The sequence below is a fragment of the Phyllobates terribilis genome, unplaced genomic scaffold (assembly GCF_046119375.1).
Source record: "Phyllobates terribilis strain yellow unplaced genomic scaffold, ASM4611937v1 Scaffold_2__4_contigs__length_985480577, whole genome shotgun sequence".
NCBI lineage: Eukaryota > Metazoa > Chordata > Amphibia > Anura > Dendrobatidae > Phyllobates > Phyllobates terribilis.
This window is the reverse complement of record NW_027362762.1, coordinates 388208114-388225949: the sequence shown is the minus strand read 5'-3', so window position 1 is coordinate 388225949 and position 17836 is coordinate 388208114. Positions and strand designations below refer to the sequence as shown.

At 46.9% G+C, this 17836-nt stretch overlaps 1 protein-coding gene across 2 annotated transcripts in view; it reads right to left on the bottom strand.

Annotated features, from left to right (window-relative positions):
* The window catches only part of SH3RF3 (SH3 domain containing ring finger 3), a 661819-nt gene that overhangs the window by 83832 nt on the left and 560151 nt on the right, over positions 1–17836 (bottom strand). For both annotated transcript variants that reach the window (XM_073664834.1, XM_073664836.1), the window contains one exon: positions 2460–2707. In XM_073664834.1, the coding sequence (XP_073520935.1) occupies positions 2460–2707 (248 nt within the window). The remainder of the gene's footprint in view (positions 1–2459; positions 2708–17836) is intronic.

Sequence of the window (17836 nt, the reverse complement as noted above, 5' to 3'; positions counted from 1 at the left end):
CCCCTTTGTGTGTCCTTTGTCTGGCCTTTCTTACCAACCCTTCTGTCCGGCTGCCTCGGGCCTCCTCTTGGTAAACTTGGCGCCAGTTTCCCTGACCATATGTGGTGCCTTCCTAGCGGGTGTAGCGAGGGGCTGCGCCACATAAAATGTCACAGCCTCCGGTTTCTAGCTGAGGATCGTTTCCTGCCTCCACTAGTTTCGGGGACCGGTCTCCCCCTTTGGCCTGACCCCTCCACGCAGGTGGATTCGGGCGTGCGGTGGCGACTCGCCCGTCCGCACCTCTGGGATCCCTTCATTCCTCGTTCCTGGAGCCTTCTCCGCTCCTCTTCCTTCCTTCTCCCTCTTCCAGGCCTGGGCCTCTGTTACTAGGCCCGCCTCCGGAGCAGAGCTTATGCAGAGCCCCTGCTCCCTGCCACTTCTGCTCAGACTTCTCTGCACTGAACTAAGATGGTGCCCACCTTTTATACTCCCTTCTCAATGCACCCAGGAACTGCTTCCTCCCTGCTCCTGCACTACAGGGTTCCCCTTCCTCAGTGTTCCCTCCCCCCACTCCAGCCAGGGACAGGGACTGTCGTGCCCATCTCAGAGGCATATTGGTCGCCCTGCCCCACGGCAATGTGGTGTAATGCATGCAGGTGTCGGGTCCTGATCCACACTCCATCCTTACCTGAGAGTGAGATATCACACCTCTGGGTGAGGTGCAATACCTCTGTAGCAACCGAGCCCTCAGGGTGCTACAGTTCCATTCATCTTCAGCCTAGGTGACGTATTGTGATACAGGGCCGTGATTTTGGCTATAAAAGGGTCCCCTAGACCCCTACCCCAAGCTTTTTAAGAGAATCATATATGGCGTGCCAGGAGACTCTATGGAATGCTTTCTCAGCATCCAACGAGAGTATCTAATTACAAATTTTTAACTGCATCTAGCCCAGGAAATACTTTGTGCCTAGTAGCAGTGTCTGCTAGTCAGCGGATTATCCCGGCTGTTAAGCAAGCTACACCACCTGTAGTTTCGACACTTAATTTTTTCAAAGGAAATGCTTCGGGACCACGGGATACTCAGTGAAGAGCATCAGGAGGCACCCCAAGGCATAGGGGCTCGGACTGGCAGTAGGATGCCTTGCGGTGGACAGCCGAGCTCGATCCTTATAAAAGCTTTTTAACTGCAGCAGCTTTAGTGGACGCTACAGGAGCTGGAATTACGCGGCTGCTGGCATGAGACTTGCCCTCCAATAGATCCTTGTAAATGTATTTAAAGTGTATTCATTCAAATTAGAGAGACAATTTAAATTAAAAAGCTTAGAGCTGCCTCCACCACAGGGGGGCTCGCTCGACCCACCAGCGGACAGACACCAGTATTGGGAGAGGGGGGCTGGCCGTCAGGGTTCACCGCGGCTCTGGCACAAACCCGGCGACACGGAGGTGGCACGGGCAGGAGCGGAGTGAACGTGTCGGCTTCTCACTTTTTGGATTTTAGAAGGGCATGACATGCCTATATCTGTGTCTCCCCCTCCTTTTACTCCTCCACCTCTTTTCTTTTCGCATGACTATATGTACTTGTCACTTTTCCATGTGTTAGTTGTGTCTTCTGAGCAGTTTGTCAGCTTTTGGACACCTTTGAAGGTGTTTTCTATGTGTTTCTATGTGTTTTTGTTTGCCTGCCATTGGTTTTAACGGTGTTCGAAGGTGTTCGACGAACAGTTCGACGAACAGTTCGGCGAACACACGGGTGTTCGACGAACCGAACTCGAACACTACGGGGGTGGCTCAACACTAGTAAAGACATGTTCCTTCAACAATATGTTTCTTATATTGTGTCTGAGCATTCTTATGACTTGTCTATTGGTGCCATGTTTGCTATGTATGACTGATGCTGACAATTTGTTTTTTTATCCAACTTTTTCTTGTCCTCTCATGCTACATGGCCCTATTTTATTCTTTCAGATCTCCAATCTACGATTTCAGTTCGACCTCAATCATCACTAATGTGTAATTGAAACTACTTCAGATTTGTCCATTTAGAGCTAGAGTTGAGTTGTGCAATCTGTTTGCATTTCTCTATGTATCGCCTACATACAGTAAATTATAGCATATTACAATTAAAGAACAATATTCTCAGTTGAATGAACTCAGGATCAGTCTACAATTAGACCCCAGAGACATCTAGCAACATAAGGTCCTGTTATAGGATTCTTGTAGTAATCAAACATTACATCTGTTGAAATGTAGATGCGCCAAAGTGATCTACTTTAAGACTCACACGAAAAGATGGCTAAGGGGCTACCTTATAATTGCTGTTCAGCTGTAGGGTACAGAAAAAATGTGATCAGATTTACATTAACTAAAGATCTGCTGTTCTCACAAATTCTGTATTTTACAATAACATTCAATATATTTTACAAACTTTATATATTTGTGCAATGAAACAGCACAAGCATTTCATTTTTTCTACTACTTACCTATTGGCACACAGGTGCGCGTGTGGTTAATAGTTTGCTGGTTGGAGATCTTGGATGAATTGTTTGGCGAGGATGTTGGAGACTGGTGAGCATGTATTTGAGGTACAGTAATAGGGAGCACAGGTCTGACAACATTGGTACAATTTGTCATCCCACCAGGAGACGCATGTGTAGCTAGTGGAGAACTTCTGCTTGTTAGTGGAACTCCCATGGTGCAGTTTCGTGACTGGGCAAGTCCAGCAGGCATCCTAAAGAAATAAAACAAAAACAAGCAGCATGACATAAAATTCTGTAGCCATATGCTTCACGTAATAGAGTATTTCTATAAGATTACATTCATTCAGATTTATTTTGGAGCAAAAATATTTTTTTTACAGAATGACTTTACTTATTGGGTCATCTTTGTAACTTTTATGGATTTTTTTACTTTGAAATAAATTTTTATGAACAGGAAAATGGTTAATTGTTATATTGCGGCATTATGCAAACATACTATCATTGTAACAAAACTCTCTCAATGCACACAGATCAATTGTGTATGCTCTGTCTTGTTACTAACTTTTGACATATTCAGTTGTGCTCAAAAGTTTACATACCCCGGCAGAATTTTTCCTTTCTTGGCCTTGTTTCAGAGAATATGAATGATAACAAAAAACTTTTTCTCCACTCATGGTTATTGGTTGGGTGAAGCCATTTATTGTCAAACTACTATGTTTTCTATTTTCAAAACTTAATGACAACCTAAAACACCCAAATGACCCTGATCAAAAGTTCACATACCCCAGTTCTTAATACAGTGTATCGCCCCCTCTAACATCAATGACAGCTTGAAGTCTTTTGTGGCAATTGTGGGTGAGGTTCTTTATTTTCTCAGATGGTAAAGCTGCCCATTCTTCTTGGCAAAAAGTCTCCAGTTCTTGTAAATTCCTGGGCTGTCTAGCATGAACTGCGCGCTTGAGATCTCCCCAGAGTGACTCAATGATATTGAGGTCAGGAGACTGAGATGGCCACTCCAGAACCTTCACTTTGTTCTGCTGTAGCCAATGACAGGTCGACTTGGCCTTGTGTTTTGGATCGTTGTCATGTTGGAACGTCCAAGTACGTCCCAAGCGCAGCTTCTGGGCTGATGAGTGCAAATTTGCCTCCAGTATTTGCTGATAACGTGCTGCATTCATCTTTCCTTCAACTTTAACCAAGTTTCCTGTGCCTTTGTAGCTCACACATCCCCAAAACATCAGCGATCCACCTCCGTGCTTTACTGTAGGAATGGTGTTCCTTTCATCATAGGCCTTGTTGACCTCTCTCCAAATGTTACGCTTATGGTTGTGGCCAAAACGTTCAATTTTGGTCTCACCACTCCAAATTACCTTGTTCCAGAAGTTTTGAGGTTTGTTTCTGTGCTGTTTGGTGTATTGTAGGTGAGATACTTTGTGGCATTTGGGTAGTAATGGCTTTCTTCTGGTGACTCGACTCTGACCGAGAAGTTTTCTGGGACTTTAATATTTATGGCCTACCTTAGGGTAAGTCATCAAAAACAAATCGCTAGGCTCAGACTTATGACAGTGACTTGCAATATGAGACACAGCCATTGACAAATTTATGAAGCCACTGCCAGATAAACAGTGAAGTGGATGTGATGCTTGCTGGAGCACTCCTTTAATCAGCTGTGGAGTTGCCAGAAGTTAGATTGCAACTGATCCTATATTTATGGCCTATTTTAAGACATCTATATTAAAATTGTGAAAAAAAACATTAACGGGGTTGTCCCATGAACAAAGTACATTTTTATTAACAGATCAATAAGTTCCACAGTTGGATGTGTTAAAAAATGTTCCTGTGCTGAGATAATCCTATAAATGAGCCCCTGCTGTGCACTGTGTAATGGCTGTGTCTGACTGGGCAGGAACACAGTCTGATCATACCACATCTCCTGGGCAGGGGAGGAAGCAAAAGAGTATACAGGGCTGAGCGGCGTGTGCGTGTATATGTAGTGATTCCACTGGACCGTGCCGGAGAGTGAATGCCTGGAGGGGCGTAACTAAGTATTCACCCGATCCGACCAGGGTCGCACGACGGCATACGACGCCAGTGCACCAAGGAAGAACCGAGCAGAGGGACCAGGTGCTACTCCAGGACAGACCCTGGACACGGTTGTTGACCCACACAGGGGAATACAGGAACAGACAGGTTAGGCTGGCACACAGACTGGTGGGTATAGGCAGGCACGACTGGTATGCAGGCAGGCGGGTATGCAGGCAGGGGGGTACAGGCAAGCACGGCTAGAGTGCAGACAGGGAGGCACTAGCAGGTCGGAACACAGGCGGGATAGGACCCAGTACACACTGGGACTCAGGAACAGAACCACAGATGTGGCGGACAAACACAGGAGAGTGAGGCCGCCCAGAGTGGTGAGCGAGAGCAGGGCAAGACGAGACCGCCTAGAGCGGTGAGCGAGAGAAGAGCAGGACGAGGCCGCCTGGAGCAGTGAGCGAGAGTAGAGCAGGACGAGGCCACCTGGAGTGGTGAGCAAGAGTAGAGCAGGACGAGGCCGCCTGGAGCGGTGAGCAAGAGTAGAGCAGGACGAGACTGCCGGAGCAGCGAGCAAAGGGTCAGAGCAGAGCGAGACTGCCGGAGCAGCGAGCAAAGGGTCAGAGCAGAGCGAGACTGCCGGAGCAGCAAGCAAAGGGTCAGAGCAGAGCGAGAACCACAGGAGCGGAGAGCGAGGCAGGGCAGAGGGGACAGGGCTCTGTTCACACGGAACAGACAGGAAGGGAAAGGCAGAACCAGATACCCACAGGGTACTTACAGTGAAGTAGCGAGTGGACCACAAACTCACAAACGGAAGTACAGTGACAATGAACAAGAGTTAGGTATGAGTTCAGACTCTGCAGAAAAAGGAAAGGTACGGACATAGAGAAAAACAGGAAAGAGGCTAGAAGAGAATTCAGACAAGAACAGACACAGTAGCAAGATACAGGAGCGGGTTTAGGTATGCAGCCCCTAGAAGGCGAAAGGAACAGGCTAGGAGCGTGTTCAGACAGGACAGACAAGATACAGGAGCGGGTCTAGGTATGCGGCCCCTAGAAGGCGGAACGAACAGACAAGGAGCGAGTTCAGACAGGCCTGGAAATACAGCCTCCAGGAAAGGCAGGCAAGCAAACACAGAAAGGGACCTGGCACATTCAGAGTGAAGGAGCACACTGAATGAAACACAATGCTCAGGCAAGGATACAAGGAAGGAGCTGGGTTAAATACCAGGTGACAGACAGCAATAGGCTGAGGACGCACAAGGGGTGTGCCCGCAGCAGCTACAAGAAGCAGGAAGCGATCGGGCGCCGCCCTTAAGCAGCAGAAACAGAGGCAAGCAGACAGCATGGAGGGAAGCCAGGCTAGCAGACTGGACTGGAGATCAAGTGCGCGCTCTTGCACAGTGGGAGATAGACCACTTTGCAAGGACGCTGCCAGGTATGTTACAGTACCCCCCCCCTTACGCCCCCTCTTCTTCAGGCCTGCCAGAGTGTTCCGCAGGGAATTCGAGGGCCAATCCTTCACTTCAAGGAGATCACTTCCACTGTCCACAGGAAAAACTGGTCTCATCTGAGTAGCTAGGATGCTACCTCCTATCCAGCCATCCTCAGCAACAGACGAAACGGGTGGAGTACCAGGAACAGCACACAAGGAAGTCTCTCTCCACTTATTATCAGGTAGCACCCCAGAGGGTTCAGGAGACAACTGGAAGTCCTCCGCCAGGTTGGAGGGGTGCAGAGACTCGGGGGTAACCTCCGCTTCGGGGTACATCTTGTCAAGCTCACAGGATGAAATGGGTGAGGTATCAGGTACAAGGTGTAGAAAAGTCACTGTCTCTTTGTTATCAGGTAGTACCCCGGAGGATTCAGGAAACAACTGGGGGTCCTCCGCCGGGTCGGAAGAGTGCAGAGACTCGGGGGTAACCTCTGCTTCGGAGTACACTAGGTCGGACTCGCTAGAAGAAGCGGGCGAGGTATCAGGTACCGAGTATAGGAGAGTCTCTGTCCATTCGCTATCAGGTAGCACCCCGAAGTGTTCAGGAGACAACTGGAGGTCCTCCGCCTGGTTGGAGGGGTGTAGAGACTCGGGGATAACCTCTGCTTCGGAGTACACTAGGTCGGACTCACTGGAAGAAGCGGGCGAGGTATCAGGTACCGAGTATAGGAGAGTCTCTGTCCATTCGCTATCAGGTAGCACCCCGAAGGGTTCAGGAGACAACTGGAGGTCCTCCCCCTGGTCAGAGGGGTGTAGAGACTCGGGGATAACCTCTGCTTCGGAGTACACTAGGTCGGACTCACTGGACGAAGCGGGCGAGGTATCAGGTACAGAGTATAGGGAAGACTCTGTCCATTCGCTACCAGGTAGCACCCCGAAGGGTTTTGGAGACAACTGGAGGTCCTCCGCCGGGTCGGAGGGGTGTAGAGACTCGGGGTTAACTACCGCTTTGAGGTACCCATTGTCAGGCTCACAGGACGGAGCGGATGAAGTATCGGGTACCGGGTGTAGGGAAGTCATCAGGTGGTATCCCGGAGGATTCTAGGTGGGCAGAAGTCTCTTCGGGCAGGAGAACTGGTGCGCTACCCACGCATATTACCCGTCGGGGCTGTTCCGGGATACAGGGAAATGAAGCTTCAGCAGGGACTTCAAGGTTGGGATCAGGAGGTCTTTGGGAGGACAGACCCAGGCGTGACGGCTTGCCTCTACGCCTAGCACGTCGGGACTGCCTCTTGAGGTTGGGAGAAGTATTCCGGAGAGTGTAGTCATCCTGTGTGGATTCTGGATGGGCAGTAGTCTCTTCGGGCAGGAGGACTAGTGCGCTACCCACACACTTTACCCATCGGGGCTGCTCCGGGATATTGGGAAGTGAAGCTTCAGCAGGAGCCTCTGGGTTAGGGTCATCGAAGACCATTAGAAAGGCCACCAGGAAGGCCTGAAAGTCCAGGAGGATAGGATCCTGTGTTTCCCATAGGGGGTTGATCCATTCCAAGGCATCACCCGCTAGGTTAGACATCATGAATCCCACCTTAACCCGATCGGTGGGAAAACAAAGAGGGTAGAACTTGAAGTGTAGCAAGCATTCCTCCACAAAAGCACGACTCTGTCTTGGATCCCCATAGTACCGTGGCGAATCCGCAGGAACGAGTGCAGAAAGATCCATCTGGACGGGTGCATAATTCGCCTGGAACTCAGCTAAAGAAAAAAAATATATATTTTTTTTTTATTTATTTTTAATGCACGTATTCGCTGGAAAACGTCTCAGAGAGCGAAGGCCGTGGGGCTCAACGGGAACCATGGCCTGAGCATGCTGTAATGCACACGCCCGGGCTGAGCGGCATGTGCGTGTATATGTAGTGATTCCACTGGACCGTGCCAGAGAGTGAATGCCTGGAGGGGCGTAACTAAGTATTCACCCGATCCGACCAGGGTCGCACGATGGCATAAGACGCCAGTGCACCAAGGAGGAACCGAGCAGATGGACCAGGTGCTACTCCAGGACAGACCCCGGACACGGCTGTTGACCCACACAGGGGAATACAGGAACAGACAGGTTAGGCTGGCACACAGACTGGTGGGTATAGGCAGGCATGACTGGTATGCAGGCAGGCGGGTATGCAGGCAGGGGGGTACAGGCAAGCACGGCTAGAGTGCAGACAGGGAGGCACTAGCAGGTCGGAACACAGGCGGGATAGGACCCAGTGCACACTGGGACTCAGGAACAGAACCACAGATGTGGCGGACAAACACAGCAGAGTGAGGCCGCCCAGAGTGGTGAGCGAGAGCAGGGCAAGACGAGACCGCCTAGAGCGATGAGCGAGAGAAGAGCAGGACGAGGCCGCCTGGAGCAGTGAGCGAGTGTAGAGCAGGAAGAGGCCGCCTGGAGCGGTGAGCAAGAGTAGAGCAGGACGAGGCCGCCTGGAGTGGTGAGCAAGAGTAGAGCAGGACGAGACTGTCGGAGCAGCGAGCAAAGGGTCAGAGCAGAGCGAGACTACCGGAGCAGCGAGCAAAGGGTCAGAGCAGAGCGAGATTGCCGGAGCAGCGAGCAAAGGGTCAGAGCAGAGCGAGACTGCCGGAGCAGCGAGCAAAGGGTCAGAGCAGAGCGAGACTGCCGGAGCAGCGAACAAAGGGTCAGAGCAGAGCGAGACTGCTGGAGCAGCGAGCAAAGGGTCAGAGCAGAGCGAGACTGCCGGAGCAGCGAGCAAAGGCTCAGAGCAGAGCGAGACTGCCGGAGCAGCGAGCAAAGGGTCAGAGCAGAGCGAGACTGCCGGAGCAGCGAGCAAAGGGTCAGAGCAGAGCGAGACTGCCGGAGCAGCGAGCAAAGGGTCAGAGCAGAGCGAGAACCGCAGGAGCGGAGAGCGAGGCAGGGCAGAGGGGACAGGGCTCTGTTCACACGGAACAGACAGGAAGGGAAAGGCAGAACCAGATACCCACAGGGTACTTGCAGTGAAGTAGCGAGTGGACCACAAACTCACAAACGGAAGTACAGTGACAACGAACAGGAGTTAGGTATGAGTTCAGACTCTGCAGAAAAAGGAAAGGTATGGACATAGAGAAAAACAGGAAACAGGCTAGAAGAGAATTCAGACAAGAACAGACATAGTAGCAAGATACAGGAGCGGGTCTAGGTATGCAGCCCATAGAAGGCGGAAGGAACAGGCTAGGAGCGTGTTCAGACAGGACAGACAAGATACAGGAGCAGGTCTAGGTATGCGGCCCCTAGAAGGCGGAATGAACAGGCAAGGAGCGAGTTCAGACAGGCCTGGAAATACAGACTCCAGGAAAGGCAGGCAAGCAAACACAGAAAGGGACCTGGCACATTCAGAGTGAAGGAGCACACTGAATGAAACACAATGCTCAGGCAAGGATACAAGGGAGGAGCTGGGTTAAATACCAGGTGACAGACAGCAATAGGCTGAGGACGCACAAGGGGTGTGCCCGCAGCAGCTACAAGAAGCAGGAAGTGATCGGGCGCCGCCCTTAAGCAGCAGAAACAGAGGCAAGCAGACAGCATGGAGGGAAGCCAGGCTAGCAGACTGGACTGGAGATCAAGTGCGCGCTCTTGCACAGTGGGAGATGGACCACTATGCAAGGACGCCGCCAGGTATGTTACAGATATTACAGCATGAGATCACAGGTGCTGCTTTCTGTGAGGTAAAACATTTCTCTGCCTGTTTAAAAAACATCTTTAACCTCACAGAAAGAATCATCTGTGATCCCATGCTGTAATATCTGTATAATCCATTGCTTCCTCCCCTGCACAGGAGCTGTGGTATGATCAGACCATGAATTAAAGTAGCTTTGCATAGTCAGACATATCCATTACATGGTACATTTAAAAGATAATTATCCCAGCACAGCAACATTTTTTTAACACACCCAATTGTAGAAATTATTTTTATTCCAAGATCTAATGATTAAAATGTACTTTGCTCATGGTATAACCCCTTTAACCCCTTCATGAAATGGCCATTTTCAATTTTTTCGTTTTCATTTCCCTCCCTCTCTTACAAGAGCCATAACGGTTTTATTTTTCCATCAATATAGCCATATGAAGGCTTGTTTTCTTTGTAATAATGAGTTGTAATTTTGAATGAAATCATTCATTTTACCACATAGTGTACTGGAAAACTGGAAACAGATTCCTACTGTGTTGAAATTGCAATTACAATTGTTTTTTGGGTTTTTTATTTACCATGTACACTATATGGTTAAACTGACCTGGCAATATAATTTTCCAGGGCAGTATGAGTACGCACATACAGTGGTGGCCAAAAGTATTGGCACCCCGGAGCAATTCTGTCAGATAATACTCAGTTTCTTCCTGAAAATGATTGCAATCACAAATTCTTTGGTATTATTATCTTCATTTAATTTGTCTTCAATGAAAAAACACAAAAAGAATTGTCCTAAAGCCAAATTGGATATAATTCCACACCAAACCTAAAAAAGGGGGTGGACAAAAGAATTGGCACTGTTTGAAAAAACATGTGATGCTTCTCTAATTCGTGTAATTAACAGCACCTGTAACTTACCTGTGGAACCTAACAGGTGTTGGCAATAACTAAATCACACTTGCAGCCAGTTAACATGGATTAAAGTTGACTCAACCTCTGTCCTGTGTCCTTGTGTGTACCACATTGAGCATGGAGAAAAGAAAGAAGACCAAAGAACTGTCTGAGGACTTGAGAAACCAAATTGTGAGGAAGCATGAGCAATCTCAAGGCTACAAGTCCATCTCCAAAGACCTGAATGTTCCTGTGTCTTCCGTGCGCAGTGTCATCAAGAAGTTTAAAGCCCATGGCACTGTGGCTAACCTCCCTAGATGTGGACGGAAAAGAAAAATTTACGAGAGATTTCAACGCAAGATTGTGCGGATGGTGGATAAAGAACCTTGACTAACATCCAAACAAGTTCAAGCTGCCCTGCAGTCCGAGGGTACAACAGTGTCAACCCGTACTATCCGTCGGCATGTGAATGAAAAGGGACTATATGGTAGGATACCCAGGAAGACCCCACTTCTTACCCCGAGACATAAAAAAGCCAGACTGGAGTTTGCCAAAACTTACCTGAGAAAGCGTAAACTGTTTTGGAAGAATGTTCTCTGGTCAGATGAGACAAAAGTAGAGCTTTTTGGGAAAAAGCATCAACATAGAGTGTACAGGAAAAAAAAAGAGGCAAAGAAAAGAACACGGTCCCTACAGTCAAACATGGCGGAGGTTCCCTGATGTTTTGGGGTTGCTTTGCTGCCTCTGGCACTGGACTGCTTGACCGTGTGCATGGCATTATGAAGTCTGAAGACTACCCACAAATTTTGCAGCATAATGTAGGGCCCAGTGTGAGAAAGCTGGGTCTCCCTTTGATGTCATGGGTCTTCCAGCAGGACAATGACCCAAAACACACTTCCAAAAGCACTATAAAATGGTTTGAGAGAAAGCACTGGAGACTTCTAAGGTGGCCAGCAATGAGTCCAGACCTGAATCCCATAGAACACCTGTAGAGAGATTTCAAAATCGCAGTTTGGAGAAGGCACCCTTCAAATATCAGGGACCTGGAGCAGTTCGCCAAAGAAGAATGGTCTACAATTCCAGCAGAGCATTGTAAGAAACTCATTGATGGTTACCGGAAGCGGTTGTTCGCAGTTATTTTGGCTAAAGGTTGTGCAACCAAGTGTTAGGCTGAGGGTGCCAATACTTTTGTCTGGCCCATTTTTGGAGTTTTGTGTGAAATGATCAATCATTTGATTTTTGCTTCATTCTCTTTTGTGTTTTTTCCTTGCAAGCAAATTAAATGAAGATAATAATACCAAAGAATTTGTGATTGCAATCATTTTCAGGAAGAAACTGAGTATTATCTGACAGAATTGCAGGGGTGCCAATACTTTTGGCCACCACTGTACATGTATACCTACAGTGGTGGCCAAAAGTATTGGCACCCCTGCAATTCTGTCAGATAATACTCAGTTTCTTCCTGAAAATGATTGCAATCACAAATTCTTTGGTATTATTATCTTCATTTAATTTGCTTGCAAGGAAAAAACACAAAAGAGAATGAAGCAAAAATCAAATCATTGATCATTTCACACAAAACTCCAAAAATGGGCCAGACAAAAATATTGGCACCCTCAGCCTAATACTTGGTTGCACAACCTTTAGCCAAAATAACTGCGAACAACTGCTTCCGGTAACCATCAATGAGTTTCTTACAATGCTCTGCTGGAATTGTAGACCATTCTTCTTTGGCAAACTGCTCCAGGTCCCTGATATTTGAAGGGTGCCTTCTCCAAACTGCCATTTTGAGATCTCTCCACAGGTGTTCTATGGGATTCAGGTCTGGACTCATTGCTGGCCACCTTAGAAGTCTCCAGTGCTTTCTCTCAAACCATTTTATAGTGCTTTTGGAAGTGTGTTTTGGGTCATTGTCCTGCTGGAAGACCCATGACCTCTGAGGGAGACCCAGCTTTCTCACACTGGGCTCAACATTATGCAGCAAAATTTGTTGGTAGTCTTCAGACTTCATAATGCCATGCACACGGTCAAGCAGTCCAGTGCCAGAGGCAGCAAAGCAACCCCAAAACATCAGGGAACCTCCGCCATGTTTGACTGTAGGGACCGTGTTCTTTTCTTTGAATGCCTCTTTTTTTTTCCTGTACACTCTATGTTGATGCTTTTTCCCAAAAAGCTCTACTTTTGTCTCATCTGACCAGAGAACATTCTTCCAAAACGTTTTAGGCTTTCTCAGGTAAGTTTTGGCAAACTCCAGCCCGGCTTTTTTATGTCTCGGGGTAAGAAGTGGGGTCTTCCTGGGTATCCTACCATACAGTCCCTTTTCATTCAGACGCCAACGGATAGTACGGGTTGACACTGTTGTACCCTCGGACTGCAGGGCAGCTTGAACTTGTTTGGATGTTAGTCGAGGTTCTTTATCCACCATCCGCACAATCTTGCGTTGAAATCTCTCGTCAATTTTTCTTTTCCGTCCACATCTAGGGAGGTTAGCCACAGTGCCATGGGCTTTAAACTTCTTGATGACACTGCGCACGGAAGACACAGGAACATTCAGGTCTTTGGAGATGGACTTGTAGCCTTGAGATTGCTCATGCTTCCTCACAATTTGGTTTCTCAAGTCCTCAGACAGTTCTTTGGTCTTCTTTCTTTTCTCCATGCTCAATGTGGTACACACAAGGACACAGGACAGAGGTTGAGTCAACTTTAATCCATGTTAACTGGCTGCAAGTGTGATTTAGTTATTGCCAACACCTGTTAGGTGCCACAGGTAAGTTACAGGTGCTGTTAATTACACGAATTAGAGAAGCATCACATGATTTTTCAAACAGTGCCAATACTTTTGTCCACCCCCATTTTAGGTTTGGTGTGGAATTATATCCAGTTTGGCTTTAGGACAATTCTTTTTGTGTTTTTTCATTGAAGACAAATTAAATAAAGATAATAATACCAAAGAATTTGTGATTGCAATCATTTTCAGGAAGAAACTGAGTATTATCTGACGGAATTGCAGGGGTGCCAATACTTTTGGCCAGCACTGTACATGTATAGGTTTTCTTTCTTTTAAGTAGTGAAAATTTTTTGGGAAATTTGTAAGAAGCAAAAAATTGCTTTTGTTGTCATTATTCGAGACACGTAACGTCTTAATTTTTGGGGAAATGGGGCTATGTGAGAGCTTATATTTTGTTTCCTTAGCTGACATTTTTACTAATACCATTTGAGAGTAGATACAATGTTTTGATGTTGCGGCGGCCAAAAAAATGTAATTCTGGCATTTTGATTTTTTTTCATTACGCCATTTACCAATCTGAATATTTTATTTTAGATTTTGACACATCAGACTTTTATGAATGCAGCTATATCAAATATGTGCATTTTTAACTTTTTTTTTAATTGTTTTTTTTTAATGGGGCAAAAGGGGCGGTGATTTGAACTTTTGTTTTTTGTTTTTTATTTTTTTCATCTTTTTAAAAACTTCTTTTTCAATTTTTAGTAGATTTAATAATCCCTTAGGGGATTTAGGCTATGTTTATCTAATCCCTTGAGCTATACATAGCGGGAGATTGACAGCAGGATTTAACATATTATCAGCTGCTGGTGGAGAGCCACCCGAGGCTGTTAGAGGGACATGATGGCTGATTAAATCAGTCACCATGTGGGGGGAAAGATGTGGGCTTATGACGGGTTCCCGGCATATGTCATAAGTTTACGTCATACAGCGGGTGAAAAAAGTATTGTAGATGTCACCAGTTTTCTAACTAAATATATTTGTAAAGGAGCTATTGACATGAAATTCTCACCAGATGTCGGTAAGAAACCATCCAATCCACACAGGCAAAGAACTCAAACCATAGCTGTCCATAAATTAAGTTATGTGTAATAATAAGAAATGACACAGGGAAAAAGTATTGAACACATGAAAAAAGAGAGGTGCAGAAGGCCATGGAAAGTCATGACACTGTAATAGTGGGGAAGGGCGTAGCCTTCCCTTGGCACTGAGATAGTTAAAGGAAGTGTTCCTGAAGTCAGACCTCTCTGAACTCTTGGTAGACTAAGCTAAGGGGTTAGCTTTAGTGGTCCAGTCAGTAGAGTAGAGGGGGAACTCTGATCAAGCCTTGAGTGATATAGAGCTTGTTCCTGGCATAATTCCTTGTGGGCTGCAGTACCTGTAAACAGCCACAAGATGCCACTGTCCTGGGTGCAGATGTCAGGTTGAGTCTGCTAGCAGTGTTACAGACAGTGATGAGTTAATGCTGTGTGATGACAGCTCACTGAGGGTGGGCACATTAGGAAAATCTCTGTTTAGTTTCCAGAATCAGGAAGTGATTCTTCAGTAAGAGATAGGACAGAGAACCATACAGGCAGCCTGAATATATATTGACTGCTAGGGTAGACGGGAGCTCCATACCCTCAGACAGTGGGATCACCAGTGTGAAAGTCTCCCTACGCAAGAGCAAGAGTCCTGTTAGCCGGCCGGAGAAACTCATCAGAGGTAGTGAGGACCCGGGGCACTTCTAGTCTGCAGGAAGCAGAGGAAGATAAATAGGACTCCAGGCTAAGACGTGGGAGAGAGATATTGGATCCAGATCACTGTTGGTATTGCAGAAGAGTCTCTTGGGCTAGAGATTAGAGTCACAGAGATGCTTCACTTAAAGAGGGAAGCAGGGCTGAAGAAGTTGCCAGCGCCTGTGAGAGAGATAATAACCTGTCGGGCCTTATCCATTATATCTGCCTGTAAATATTTTACATATTCCTCTTCCCCAAGTAGAGTTCAAGTTGTGGTTAAGAACCTCGTGTCCTCTGAATTTATTGCTGCCCTGGTCCCAGAAGAGAAATGCCTGGAGACAGCCGCGATCAGATGGTTTGAAGTAAGTGGAGAGTCCCACATACACAGCCACACATCAGAGGGAGGACACGAATTGTCTGTAGGGTGCCAGAGCGAGAGGGGGCTACAGCTCGCCCACGACTACCTCGCTGGGGCACCTTACAACACCAGCTGAAATTTATCAGTAATTAGAAAGCAATCCTGACACTTAGTGAAAAATATCAGCTGGTTCAACCGATGGCCTATAAAAAGGTGTCTCATTACCAAGGTGCCACACAAGAAACTTCTAAGATGGGTAAAACCAGTGACCTGTTTCAAAATCTATGGAACTTTATTGTTGCAAAACATACCAATAACATGGTAACAGAAGACTTTCTAAACTACTGAAGTGTCCAGTGAGCACTGTTGGGGCCATAATCCAGAAGTGGAAAGAACATAATTTCACCATAAACCGGCCAGGACCAAGTGCTCCTTGCAAGATTTCAGACAGAGGAGTAAAAAGAATTATCAAAAGAGTTGTCCAAGAGCCAATGACCACCTGTGGAGAGCTAAAGATAATTGTTTCAAAGAAAACAATAAGAAATGCCCTAAACCTCCATAGCTTGTATGCACACTCACCACGCAAGACTCCATTGCTGAACAATAAGCATCCTCAAGTGCATTTACAGTTTACACAACAACATTTAGACAAGCCTGTGGAATATTGGAAGAATATAACCTGGTCAGATGAGACCAAAATTGAACTCTTTGGATGCAATAATACACACCATGTTTGGAGGTCAAAAAGCACTGCATAACATTCCAAAAACACCATATCAACAGTGAAGTCCGGAGTTGGGAACATGATGGTGTGGGGCTGTTTTTCAGCTTATGGCACTGGCAAACTTCATGTAATTGAAGGACAAATCTATGGATAAATGAACCAACACATTCTTGAAAAAAATCTGCTGCCATCTATCAGGATGATGAAGATGAAATGAGGGTTGACATGACCGGGTACGGCCAGTACGGATTTCTTATCGTATTTAACTGGTTCCACCTTCTCCAACGCTACACCTTACCCCCACGAATAAAAACACTTCAATACAGGATTCTTTGGATAAATTTGGCCACAGCGGCCATTTTATTAACAAACAAACATTAACATATTAACCATAATAATAATACCAGATAAATTAAGAGGGGAGGGTTCTTGGAGCTAATAGGTCTGGCTTTTATAACACGAAAGAAATCTAACCGCCATCTTACCCTCAGCCGTGCACCACCAGCTTGAGGGCACCATACTTCCACAATACGTGAAAGATTAATCACCTAAGAGCTCCCAGGGTAAAAACCCTGTCCAGAGCCCAGACCAAAAATTGCCAGACCACCCCAATTCTCGCAAATTCCTTGTATCAACAAATCCGTACCAACTCCAAGAACCCCACCCCCCGCCAATCCAGCCACTGTGACAGTCACTAAACCTCACCACCCATCTAAAAAACTGCCCTATACCAACTAGCCCTATTCCCTGCATTACAGAACTTATAATTAACGCAGTAAAAAAGAGGATGAGTGGGTGGGACTTCTCTGTCCGAGTCCTACAGAAGAATGGCCCTTCCCACACTATTCCCCATAGCCACCCCTCAATCCTTATGGTGCCCGTCCCTATACTTCAATATCCAATCCTAAACCCCCGCATCTTCCAAACTCAAATCCTCCCGGCCAATCCCAGTCATGGGGGGCCTCCCTCTAGCTATGCCCGACTCCAGGCCCCTCCTTTTCAGCAAGACAATGATCCCAAACACACAGCAAAGGAATCTCTAAATTGGTTTCAGAGAAAGCAAATAAAGCTGCTAGAATTGCCCAGCCAATCACCTGACCTGAATCCAATAGAAAATGTATGGAAGACACTAAAGCCCAGAGTTCATAGAAGGAGCCCACGGAACCTTCAGGATTTGAGGAGTGTTTGTGTAGAATAATGGGCCAAGATCACACCGGAGCAATGCATTCGACTAGTTTATCCATACAGGAGGCATCTTCACCAAGAAAGGCTTTTGTACAAAGTATTAATTAAATTTCATTAAGCGTGTTCTGTACTTTTTCCATGTGTCATTTCTCATTATTACACATAACTTAAAGAAGTTGTCCACTACTTTATATGAACCCCCCAATGTACCCCCCCGGGGCCCAGAAGTGTTTTTGTAAATACCTTGCGGTACCTTTTCTGTCTCTGAGTGGCACTATCGCTGGCCACTCAGAGGCATCACGTGACCCGTCACTAATGTCACATCAAGTGAGGCGTGACATCAGTGACGCGCTCCCCGCGGTGGATGCTGGGCTATGGGCGGGGTTACACTGTGCATCACACCCAGAATCCACGGCATGTTTTCCCAGTGAATGAGGAGAGGGATAGCACACGGTGGATGCCGGGTGTGACGCGCGGGGTAACCCCGCCCACAACCCAGGAGTCACCGGTGGAACGCGGAAGAGAGACCCTCGGCTGCAGCCAGGACTTGTAGTGACGTCAGCGGATGTCAGAGCCG